At 46.0% G+C, this 13,033-nt stretch overlaps 1 protein-coding gene across 6 annotated transcripts in view; it reads left to right on the forward strand.

The window, feature by feature from the left end:
* The first annotated feature begins 3,430 nt into the window (after positions 1 to 3,430).
* Positions 3,431 to 13,033, forward strand: part of ADRA1A (adrenoceptor alpha 1A) — a 124,065-nt gene continuing 114,462 nt past the window's right edge. Inside the window, exons 1-2 of one of the 6 annotated variants that reach the window (XM_005903000.3) lie at positions 3,431 to 4,045; positions 5,286 to 6,823. In XM_005903000.3, coding sequence (XP_005903062.1) covers positions 5,941 to 6,823 — 883 coding nt within the window. In that variant the 5' untranslated portion in view covers positions 3,431 to 4,045; positions 5,286 to 5,940. Of the gene's footprint in view, positions 4,046 to 4,626; positions 4,866 to 5,285; positions 6,824 to 13,033 lie in introns of those variants that run through there. The other 5 variants (XM_070375491.1, XR_011465102.1, XM_070375493.1 and 2 more) reach the window with 5 other exon arrangements.

Here is a 13,033-nt window from a genome sequence, read left to right on the forward strand (position 1 = left end):
TTGGACTGTGAAGAAAGCTGAGCGCCGAAGAATTGTTGCTTTTGAACTGTGGTGTTGGAGAAGACTCTTGAGAGTCCCTTGGACTACAAGGAGATCCAACCAGTTCATCCTAAAGGAGATCAGTCCTAGGCATTCATTGGAAGGACTGATGCTGAAGCTGAAACTCCAATACTTTGGCCACCTCATGCAAAGAGTTGACTCATTGTAAAAGACCCTGATGCTGGGAGGGATTGGGGGCAGGAGGAGAAGGAGACGACAGAGGATGAGATGGCTGGATGGCATCACTGACTAGATGGACATGAGTTTGGGTAAACTCCGGAAGTTGGTGATGGACAGGGAGGCCTGGCGTGCTGATTCATGGGCTCGCAAAGAGTCAGACACGACTGAGCGACTGAACTGAACTGAAACAGACACGGAGACATGATTAATCATGCAAAAGATATAAGGGGGAAATTCCTGTGAAGGAAAAAGGGAAAGTTGGAGAAAGAGAGCCTTCAAACTGTGATCTAAGTCAGAATCCTGTGAAGAAGAGAGGAAGGAAGAAGTATGGGGAAAGAAATATATCAGACTGTTCCACAGTTAGAAGAAAGTTTTGGCCAGCCAATGAGGAGCACATGAGACAAAGTCCCCCATTCAGGAAATCCCAGGTCTTATAGTAACAGGCCTGCATTAGAACTTCTTCCATGCTTAGCCATTGGTTGGGAGTAGCCCATAGGAAGTATAACATGAGCACAGGGATGGATCCAGAAGGACAAAATGTGGGACTGTCAGTCAATTATGCATCAGGAGATCTTGATAGCACATTTTCATGGCTGCCATAATATGTAAAGCATACTTACAAACCAATAAGACAAAAAGAGGAAACACCACTATAAAAATACCCATGGACATTACACCAAATTACCCATCAGCCACTTAGAATTATTTTCCCATCTCTATGTTCCTTTGCATTCCAATGGATGGAAGAATCTCTGCCAGCCAGATTTGGGGTTATAATATACCAATGAGAGGAATTCCTGTGGAAGTTCTGAAAGGAAAAGAAAAGCAGAAGTCATCGTGCTCTGTGTACCACTGTTGCATAGGAATGAAGGCTTCAGCCCACAGCATATGTGAAGATTTTCCAGGAGATTTTTTTTCTGGATATTAGGCACATTATTGATCCTGAGGCAGCCGAATGCACTATTGCGATGTCCTGATATTCCTGTACTTACAGATTTCCTGTAAGCAAATAGCAGTTTTCCCTGATCTGTTTTCCAATCTTTCTTAACTGTCTCCAGAGTGAAAAAGTGAGAGTGAGTTTCATCCTGGTCTCACAGGAGGGCAGGAACAGACCTTTACCACTTCACAGCCTACTCTGACCTCACTGCACCTTCTCCTGGATCTCACTGAACATCTTCTGGGGCATCCATGTCAACCATTTTTTAAGGAGATGAATAGTTTCCTATTAGCCAGTCTGTGATTAGCTATGGAAAGATTGGTTCTGATAGTTTAGCAAATGTTGATGTTCACAGGTTTAGAAGCAGATTTGAAAGACCTACCTGGCACCATCCGGGGGCCAAGCTGGAAATAAAGAGCTGGCACGGGTTACTTGGTTGAGGGCACTGGGATTGTGAGTATGCTTATTAGTTAGGGATTGGAGATTGAGAGTTGCGAAGTCTTTGTACATTTTGACTCTGCAGAGTTGAGCGATTTTTACTTGCTCTTATTGATTACACTATTTCCTTATCTACCATGGAACAGATCTTACCAGAAAGCTTGCATTCATGCTAAAAGGTTAATGGATTAGAAATTAAACAATAATATAGTCCTCTGGTGGGTGGGATTTCTGAAGAACAGACATTGTATACATATTGGATGATAAGATGTAGGAGTCTCAGGGAACTGATACAGCCTTTCCAACCCAGGGGACTACATCTCAGAGAGCAAGTGGCTTAAGGATGAGAGCAAACCCAGATTTCCTGTCTCCTCTCATGTCTGCTTCTCCTTCAACATAGAATTCAGTTTATGAATAATAAAGCCATTTGTGTATTTATTTTTAAAATAATATTAAAGTCAAGTCAAAAAATTAATCAAATAGTATTAAAGTCTAATCAAACGTGACAAGTGTCAGTTGCTGTTTGTTGTTGTTGTTCAGCCTCTAAGTTGTGTCCAACTCTGCGACCTCATGGACTTTTAGCCTGCCAGGCTCCTCTGTCCATGGGATTCTCCAGGCAAGAACACTGGAGTGGGTTGCCATTTCCTTTTCCAGCTAACTGTCGGTACCACTCCTATAGATGTGGGCGTAGAATGGCATTGTTTTTAAGAAAGAGGTCATCTATACCTTAGGTCTTGAATGAAGCAAAAAAATCCCTTCTCCCTGCTTCCTCCTCCCCTGATCTTCCTGAGGGCATTTCTATGAGATACTTTGAGGCATACTGCTATGATAAAAGTCTTCCAAACATTTCCCTTGAAAAAGGTAATAATAAACTTCTGTTAAGGGGAGGGAATTCAAGTACTTCCCTCTCTGTTACTAGATTTAACGGAACCTACTATATTTTACAAACAGAGTGTTTTGCCTGAATCAATAAAAATGAAAGGAGGGGACTTAGGAGATGGGAATCAAGAATGGAGAAAATTCTGGCATTTCCCCAATATTCCAAAACACTTTATTCAATTGTAAGGTAAAAAGCACATGGGATTTATCCAAAAAAAGTAAATAAGACTGGCAATGTCAACTATTTGAACTCTAATTATTCATTCATTAAGAAAATTAAAGAAAAGTAATACTCTTTTGTGTGTGGGGGGGCGGGGGGGGGGCAGTGGAGGGGAGGGGCACACTTCCCAGGTAACACCAGTGGTAAAGAATCCGCCTGCCAATACAGGAGACACAGGAGACACGGATTTGATTCCTGAGTCAGGAAGATCCCTTGGAGGAGGAAATAGCACTCTTGCCTGGGAAATCCTATGGACAGAATAGCCTGTCAGGCTACAGTCCATGGAGTGACAAAAGAGTCAGACACCACTTAGTGACTAGATGACAGCACTCTTTTAAAGGATATATTTTCTTATGGAAACTGGAAAATAATAAATGGCACTTTAAAAACACTAAGCTGTGTAAGAAACTGCAGTGGAACCAACATGCTTTCTTAATCCATTTGTCTGCAGAAATGAGAAGTGAATCATATTTCAAAAGGTTTAGATATGCTCATTTTATTCTTCTAGAATTATAATTTTATTGCAATCAGATTTATTGAAAATTTATCTGATTTTACATTCTTCTTAAAACATCTGCAAATAATATAATTCACCTGCATATTTGGCATAACAATATGCTTCTTTTCTATTTTAACAGAACCTAGTCCAAGTGCTAATTGAATCAAGCTGTTCAAAAGTAAATCTACTGGGCATTTCTTTGAACACATCATACGCACTGTAATACTTGTCTGGCAAATGTCTATTTTTCTTTATTTTTAAAATCAGAGCATGTAAAGAAGTTATTTACTACAAATGAAAAAATTCCTTCTCCCCGCTTCCTCCTCTCCTCTCACACACTTTCTTAAAGTAAAGCGAGAACCTAATTCACTCAAAGTAAAAAGGCAAAAGCCAAAAATTAAAAAATAAAACAAAACAAAACAAAATTTAGTGGGCGCATAGGGCCTATTACCGCCGAGTAATACGGTAACAGCAGGAGATTACGGTACTAGCCGGGGCTACTGACTGTGTTACGTCAGCGAGAGCCGCAAAGTTCCTTGCCAGTCTTTGCTGATGTAGGGGAGCTGAATATTAAAAGGGCGAAGGTGGAGTTATTGCTTGACTGTATTGTTTTTTTTCTTTTTCTGTTTTCTTTATTGTTAAAATTTCCAGGTAAAGCGTCTGTGAGCCAGGATCTTAAAGACGTCTCTGGTAGAGGGGTGAGTCAGCGGGTGCAAAACGACCGGGAACTGTTTGGTGGGAGAGACAGTCCCCTCTCCCCGCAGGGAGGCGGCGGCGGAGTTGCTCGGGGGACCGCGGGCCGCTCCACTTCTCGCGGCGCGCGCGCACCAGTGGCTCTGCATCCGCGCTCCAGGTGAGTGCGCTGCAGGGCCGGGCGGGTGAGGGCAAACCTCCCGGGGCCTCCAGGCGAGACCCTACTCCCACTTTCCCCAAGCTCCTGCTCCGTTTTTCACCCCTCTTCCCCACCCCACCGCGTTTCCCTCTTGTATTCTGGGAACTTATCTCCTAGTTAACAAGTGTGTTTTTAACAGCGTATTTATCTCTCCGCGGTAAGGGGAAACGGGTTTCTGCAGTTGCTTGCGTTCTGTTATCACCTGTGAGCTCTAGAACTTGAGATTTTCACAGAAGCCTTTGCCGAGGGAATCCCGCCTCGGGGCCCAGCCGCAAAGTGGGTCCCCACTCCCCCGCATTCCCACCGGAGTCCCTGTGGTCCGCTCGCAGCTATGGAAATCTACCTTTCTTAGGCAGACGGTGGCCCTCGGCTCGGAAAATAAATACGAGGCGTCCCCTGGCCGCCGGCTTGATTTTTACGCCTACAAAATCCGCAGTGACTGCCGCCAGCAAAGCCCCTTAGGCTTAGCGATGCTCCCTGCTCCCACTCCTCCCCGGAACCCCCAGGGCCCTCCTGGGCGTGGCTAGAGGCTCGAGTCCTCCGGGACCCCTGATCCTGTGACTCGGAAAGGACTCTCGGACCTTTCCTAGAGTCGGGTTCAGCCCTCGTTGTGTCCCGAGGGCTTTGCTTCGGACCCGGCTTTCAGGCTGGCTTGGCTGGTCGACAGACCGGCGCGCTCCGCACACTCAAGTGTGAATTCCTCTGGCGTGAGCGTGCGCGTGGCACTGCCTCTGCGGTCCCCGGGTCTCGGCGACTCCCTCTCCCAGGCCGCCCCCTCCAGGTGACTGCGAAGCAACCTGTGCAAGTGGCCACCGGGTAGATCCTCCGGGTTTCCACCAGCTTGGCTCGGCGCGGCAAACCCTTCAGCCTCAAATCGCGCCACTCGGGCTAGATTTTAATTTCAAGCTAGATTTAAATTAATTTAATTTCAGATTTTAATTTCACGCCGGCCGTGCTAGAGCTTGGGGTGTGTTTGCCTCGGTCCTTGAAAACCACCAGAGGCCGCGAGGAGGAGCGCGCCAGGGCAGGTGCCCAGAGGTTGGGCACGGCTTGCGGTCCCCTCCCGCGCGCTGGGCTGCGGCAGGACGGGTCGGGATCTCAGAGTCTGCGGGACTCCCGGCCGGGTCAGACCCCGCGTCTAGCACGGCCTCGCTTCCCGCGGCGGCCGGTTTAGACTCTGCATTTCTTTGCGCTCTTTCAGGACAACGCTGGCAAACTACGCTCCGCAGCCATCTCGCGCTTGGTGAACATTTCACATCCGCGTTTCCCCTTGGCCTGCGCGATCTATCATGAATCCAGCCACACCGAGTGTAACTGCGGGTGGGGAGAAGCGCCCAGATGCCAACGGTCCCCGCCTTTGAGAGTCGACGGCAGACCAGTACTTGCTTGTGGTTTGTTGGGGAAGACTGAAGTTTTGAATTCCAATTATGTGCAGAATGCTCAAACTTCTCACCCGGACGGAGCGGACAGTGCAGGAAAGGGGACTCCCATAACTCTGGGATTGCATTTTGCATCACGTCTCCCAGAGTTCCATGCTAAGGCTCGGATAGGGAGGGAGCTGGGGCCCCGGGCCAGCGCTACGGGTGGAGAGGGTCGGCTGGCAGCTCCGCGAGCCCCTGGCCATGTCGCCTTTAAAGCCCTACCCCTTTGCATGGCCTACTGAGGGTTTCCCGGGCTGGCCGGGGTTGCTTCCTCCCTGCACGTTCTCTCTTACCCCCAGACAACCCCAGCAGACGAGGCTCCTGGGAGCCGAGAGCTTTTGACTCCCCGCTCCCTCGCTCCCCTCCTCCTCACCCGCCGAGGGGTGGCCCTCAAGAGCCGGACTTTGCCGGCCCCGGCCCCGGGGGGCTGGGACCATGGTGTTTCTCTCCGGAAATGCCTCCGACAGCTCCAACTGCACCCACCCGCCGCCACCGGTGAACATTTCCAAGGCCATTCTGCTCGGGGTGATCTTGGGGGGCCTCATCCTTTTCGGGGTACTGGGGAACATCCTCGTGATCCTTTCCGTGGCCTGCCACCGGCACCTGCACTCGGTCACACACTACTACATCGTCAACCTGGCGGTGGCCGACCTTCTCCTCACTTCCACGGTGCTGCCCTTCTCCGCTATCTTCGAGATCTTGGGCTACTGGGCCTTCGGCAGGGTCTTCTGCAATGTCTGGGCGGCGGTGGACGTCCTGTGCTGCACGGCTTCCATCATGGGACTCTGCATCATCTCCATCGACCGCTACATCGGCGTGAGCTATCCTCTGCGCTACCCCACCATCGTCACCCAGAAGAGGGGCCTCATGGCCCTGCTCTGCGTCTGGGCGCTCTCTTTGGTCATCTCCATCGGGCCCCTCTTCGGCTGGAGGCAGCCGGCCCCGGAGGACGAGACCATCTGCCAGATCAACGAGGAGCCGGGCTACGTGCTCTTCTCGGCTCTGGGCTCCTTCTACGTGCCGCTGACCATCATCCTGGTCATGTACTGCCGGGTCTACGTGGTGGCCAAGAGGGAGAGCCGGGGCCTCAAGTCGGGCCTTAAGACCGACAAGTCAGACTCGGAGCAGGTGACGCTCCGCATCCATCGCAAAAACGCCCAGGTAGGAGGCAGCGGGGTGACCAGCGCCAAGAACAAGACGCACTTCTCCGTGAGACTGCTCAAATTTTCCCGCGAGAAGAAAGCGGCCAAAACGCTGGGCATCGTGGTCGGCTGCTTCGTCCTCTGCTGGCTGCCTTTTTTCTTAGTGATGCCCATTGGTAAGTCTTTACATCAGCTCTTCCCCTTCTGCTATCCTAGACTCACAGTCATGGGTGGACGAGAAAGGATCTGCATTTCAAACGGCAACGCTAGAAGGGCAGTTAGGAAAGACTTCCCTGTAGAAAAGTAAATTTTCATTCCCTTTCTGCTCCAATCTCACTTATATTCAGTCCTAGGGCACTTTTTCGACTACTGCAAAGTGGTTTCCCACCGATGCAGATTAATTGGTCTTCTTAATAAGAATATCAACTTCTGTTAATGCTTTTAAGCCTGTGTTTAACTTAAAAACATCCATCCTTGGATTTCAAGTCTCTGAGTCTCCTCCACCAGGCACTTAGGCACGGGCAATGGAATGTCACTTTCATCTCTGCTGCTGTGGACTGCAAATTCTCTTGGCCTAAAAATAAGCACGATGCTTATCCTGAACAAACTTGTGCAATTTGATTATTAGATTAGATTATTCCTAAGGGTTAGTGAAAATGGTCTGCTTATGTTCTATATCTGTGTTCATTTTGTTTTCTGGATTCTGTGTGGAAGAAACTATAACGAGCTACTGGCAAGAAAAAAATATATCTCCAAAACAGTTTAACCTTTAAAGAATTCAATATACTATTTCCAATAAGTAAATACATTCCCCTTTATTTTAATGCTAAGTATTAAAGCAAACAGTAATGTTACAGATCCAATTTTCACAAATGCTGAATGAGCTGTTGTCAGAACTAATTAGTTCATTATAAGTGTCAGCAAGCTGATGCACTTGGATTCATCATTTACCTCTGGAAGGCCTTCCTGACAACCCAGAATGGTTGTTTACTATTTTTAGTTTGTGAGCTCAAATGTAGACCCACACACATTGGTTACCCAGTAGCTCAAGCGAACAAAAAATTACAATAAAAAGTCATAAAAGTCTTTCTGTACTTTAGGGTCAATTTACATGGCATGTACTGAAAGTCCTTTTATTGGCAACACTGAGTGGTCATTGCCACTATTATTTTTTGAGGACTAACTATGTTTCAGACATTGACAATTTGATATCATTAGTCCTCTCAATAACTAAGTGAGGTATATGTTATTATTCCAAAATCACAAGTCAGGGGAAGGAATTCTTCAGGTTCTAAAGCTTTGCTGTCTACTGTCATAACCACTAGCCCCATGTGTCTATTGAATGTAAGTTAAAATTAAAGAAAATTAGTATTCAATTGCTTAGTCCCACTGGACCATTTCAGGTGTTCGCAGCCACATGTGGCCAGTGGCTACTGCTTTGAACAGCAGAGATATAGAGTATTTCCATCATTGCAGAAATTTCTACCCAACACAGCTGCTTGAGAGGCCCTTCCAAGTCCATTCTCTGGCCTTTCATCATTATTGCATTCTCTGCTTCTAGAATGACATCACAGCTTTGATTGTATTTATACAACCTTCTTTACCTGAGCCACTGCCTCCTTACCTATCATCTGCATCCCATCGCTTCCTCTTGAAGTTTGCACATTTAGTTATGCATCTGTTCACCTGTCAAGTACTGTATTTATTAAGCACTTGTTCTAGACACTTAGGGTGAACAAGGCAGAAAAGTCCTTGCACTGAGATGTTTGCAATCTTTGGGGGGAAATAGACAAAAACAAATAAATATACCTTTAAAAGTCAAGGATTAACAAGCACCATTTTAAAAGTAAACAGGATAATAAGATAGAGACTGGGATGACAATGTGGTGAATGGCATGGAAACTCCTCTCTGAAGAGGTGATATTTGAGCAGAGACCTGACTGAAGTGAGGAGCAAGCTTTGCAAATTCTAGGAGGAAGAGTTTTCTGGGCAGAGTCAATACCCAGTACAGAGCTGGCAAGGAACCTGACCTGTCTTTTAGGCCAAAGTAGAATTTGCATATTATTCTAATTGTGATGGGAAGTAATCCAATCAGAGGAGCTTTAGCACCTGAGTGGCTGGTCTTATATTTTGAAAGGATGGTTCTGGCTACGGGGAGGAGTGAGGGCTGTTTCCCAGATAAGAGTTGAAACAGGGAGACCACTTAGGAGACTGTTGGAGACATCAAGGGGGGAAAAGTGGGGAAGCCCTGTACTCAGGTAAGACAGGTGGGCGTGGTTCAAAGTGATCCCAGTTCAGTTCAGTTGGTCAGTCATATCCGACTCTTTTCAACCCCATGAACTGTAGCAGACCAGGCCTCCCTGTCCATCACCAACTCCCAAACTCATGTCCATTGAGTCAGTGATGCCATTCAACCATCTCATCCTCTGTCATCCCCTTCTCCTCCTGCCCTCAATCTTTTCCAGCATCAGGGTCTTTTCAAATGAATCAGCTCTTTGCATCAGGTGGCCAAAGTATTGGAGTTTCAGCTTCAACATCAGTCCTTCCAATGAACATCCAGGACTGATCTCCTTTAGGATGGACTGGTTGGATATCCTTGCAGTGCAAGGGACTCTCAAGAGTCCTCTCCAACACCACAGTTCAAAAGCATCAATTCTTCGGCGCTCAGCTTTCTTTATAGTTCAACTCTCACATCCATACATGACTATTGGAAAAACCATAGCCTTGACTAGACAGACCTTTGTTGACAAAGTAATGTCTCTGCTTTTTTAATATGTTGTCTAGGTTGGTCATAACTTTCCTTCCAAGGAGTGAGTGTCTTTTAATTTCATGGCTGCAACCACCATCTGCAGTGATTTGGGAGCTCAAAAAAATAAAGTCAGCCACTGTTTCCACTGTTTCCCCATGTATTTGCCATGAAGCGACGGGACCAGATGCCATGATCTTAGTTTTCTAAATGTTGAGCTTTAAGCCAACTTTTTCACTCTCCTCTTTCATCAAGAGGCTCTTTAGCTCCTCTTCACTTTCTGCCATAAGGGTGGTGTCATCTGCATATCCGAGGTTATTGGTATTTCTCCCAGCAATCTTGATTCCAGCTTGTGCTTCTTCCAGCCCAGCGTTTCTCATGATGTACTCTGCATATAAGTTAAATAAGCAGGGTGACAATATACAGCCTTGACGTACTCCCAATAGGCACTTATTTCAGAGGTACAACTGACAAATTTGGACATAGCATATAAAAAAAAGAGAGGAGTAGAGATAACTTTTGGGTTTTAGGCCCTAAAAACTAGGTAAATAGTAGTATTTCCTGATACTGGAGAAACTAAAGAATGATGGGGTGGTAAGGGGTTGGCAGGAATATGAAGCACAGTGCTTATTTTATACAGTCCATGCTGAGAAGTGTCTATTAGATGCACGAGTAGATATGTCAAGTAGGCAGTTACATGCATGTATTTGGAGCTAAGAGAGGAAGCTGTTTATGTTTATCCAAGTTTATGATACAAACTTGGGACACATCCACATATTTCCACAGAAATGGAAAGATATGCAAGTGAGAAAGTGTGGAGAGGAACGAGAGATGAAGACTGAGCCTTGGATCCTGATATTTGAGGGTCAGGAAAAGGAAGAGAAATGATCAGCAAAAGAAACTGAGGAGTGGCCAGGGAGGTAGAAGAAGGTGATGTCCCGGAAACTGAATGAAGATGTTTCATGAAGGCAGGAGTCATCAGCTGTCACATGCAGTTGCTAGACCAAGTCAGAGGAGGACTGGGAACCCACCATGGACTTGGCCTTGTAGAGGTCTTTGGTGATATGAGGAAGTCCTGAAGGAAATGGCAACCCACTCCAGTATTCTTGCCTGGAGAATCCCATGGACAGAGGAGCCTGGCAGGCTACAGTCCCTTGGGTCGCAAAGAGTTGGACATAACTGAGCAACTAACACTTTCTTTGAGGACAGTAGTTTCAGTGGAGTGATGGAGATGAAAGCCTGATTGTGCACTTTTTTGAGAGACTGAAAGGTGAAGTGAAAGGGTTTTGCTAGACTGTGGGACAGGGAAAGGCAGTGTAGCTATAAGGATCTAGAGAAAATTTTCAAAGGTGGGAGATAGGATATCATGTTTATTTTCTGATGGAAATGATGGCCTAGAGAGATCCTGATGGTACAGGCAAGGGAGGAGACAAGAGGGTTTGAAAATGATGGGGAAGCCAGAGTGTATAGGCACAGAGGCAGTAGGTAAGGAGGGGAAAGGTCAAGATCACTTCCAAATACATGCATGTTCCCCATGAAATAAGACTCATGGTCATCTCAAAGTTTGATGAAATTTATGTATTTTTAAAACTAAGCTGATTTTAATTTCAGAATGACTAAGAGAATAGAAAACATTCGTTTTTAGAAAGCAAATGTTCCTACCAAGCAAACAGCATCATTGTTAGAGTTAAATTTTAGATATAGGTAATGCTGATGGCTTCAGCCTGGCTTGCTTTATACATCAGGAGCAAATTGTAGTCAGATAAAAGTACACATCAGCTTAATTTCTCTTGCTTTGGGTTCCCTTCTGTATAATTCTGCTCATCATGAAAAAGAAATGAACCAAATATCTAAGTGTTTATGAAAATGTCCTGTGGCATCTCTAGTCCCTATTTTCAATAAACTGAGTTGGAAAGAAAAAAAAATAATTAAGATCATCAACTAAGAGTGAGGAAGGAATAGGAAGTGATGGTAGTTTGAGGAGTAAAAGAAAATGTGAAAGATCAGTCTTTGAGGTGAGAGAGTAAATAGATTATGGAAATTTTCTAGAGTTGCCAGGAGGAGCTGAGGACATGTTTGAGACTTAAGGTCATTTATTTAAAGGAAGACCAATCAAGAAGGCTGAATGCTGGTCTCTCACAGCTACGAGGCTGGGAATGATAGGGAATGTTGCTGATGACTGATTATATCTAGGGGCTGAAGTAAAGAAGGGGAGACTGTGAAGGAACATAGGCTAGATCAGATTGTGCTGTTTATGCGCTCACTCAGTCATGTCTGACTCTTTGTGACTCCGTAGACTGTGGCCCATTAGGCTCCTCTGTCCATGGGATCATCCAGGAAAGAATACTGGAGTGAGTTGACATTTCCTCTTTCAGGGGATCTTCTTGACCCAAGGATCAAACCACATCTCCTGAGGCTCCTAGATTGGATCAGGGGTCATACAGAGCCACATGGTGGGAACAGCTCAGATAAGGATGGGTGACTGGGAGTTTGGGACTTCCAGTGGTGGCTTAGCTATCCAAGAAGATGAGCATGATAGACTGGATCTTGAGTCCATCTGGGGAAAGGAGACTCTGGTCTTATCAGAGCTTCTCTTGTGGATCTGCTATCTTGGGAAGCTGGTAATGTTGAAGTGAAAATGGGCACTCCTCTGTCCATAGGATTCTCCAGGCAAGAATACTGGAGTGGATTGCCATTTCCTTCTCCAGGGGACCTTCTCAAACCAGGGATCGAACCCACATCTCCTGCATTGCAGGCAGATGCTTTAACCTCTGAGCCACCAGGGAATAACCGAAAATGGGCACAAGATCACCAAACCTACCAAATCTATGGTCCACAGTTTCTTTTTGACACCAAACAAATAAGACATTGTTTCTTCCCAGAGTGATTGGCTGTATAATAAGTGCCAGGCACTGTGTTAGAACAAAAAGTTGACCAAAGCACAGACTCTGCCCTCAAGGGTCTCACAGTCTAGTTAAGGAGACAAATTGAAAACAATGATCACAAATCTATGAGATTGGTCCTCAAAGTGATATTAGAAATGCTAAAGAATAGAATAGTGAATGATGTCTGGAAATCACTACAGAAGCATCTAGATGTCTCGCAGTTGACTTAGCAGGGACTTGAAGACTGCACTGCATCTCATGAGCCATCAGTGAGACGTTGTTTGTTTTTAGTAACTATCTTAAGTACATTTTTCATGCAAAATGTGGAGAGAAGAATAAATATGCCATTATATTATTATACCCAAGGGACATGAGCTCTTAAGTAGGACAAGTAGTCTCTTGGGAAGAGAGCTTATGGGTTTGCCCTCAGCTGCCAGAGGACAGAGGGCTTAGAAACTAAAATCAAAGCAGGGGTGGATGTACTGTGCAAAGCTGAGGGTGAAGCACCCATGTGTGCAGGAACCAAGCCAGGATAATCAGGTGAGGGGGGCCTCCCATCTCATTGCTGAAGGCCCCTCTGGATTTGTGAGAAGGTTCTGTCTCCCCACGGATTCCACACTTCACTCTCTCCCCAGTTCTTCCCCACCAGGGCTGGGTTGGTTGCTGGGCTGAATAGCCTGATTACAGGTAGAAATCTGACTTTTCTGCCTTCAAGTCTAAGTCTTGCTAGCCTTGTCTTCTTCCCATATCCTAAA

This window comes from Bos mutus, chromosome 8 (genome assembly GCF_027580195.1).
Source record: "Bos mutus isolate GX-2022 chromosome 8, NWIPB_WYAK_1.1, whole genome shotgun sequence".
NCBI lineage: Eukaryota > Metazoa > Chordata > Mammalia > Artiodactyla > Bovidae > Bos > Bos mutus.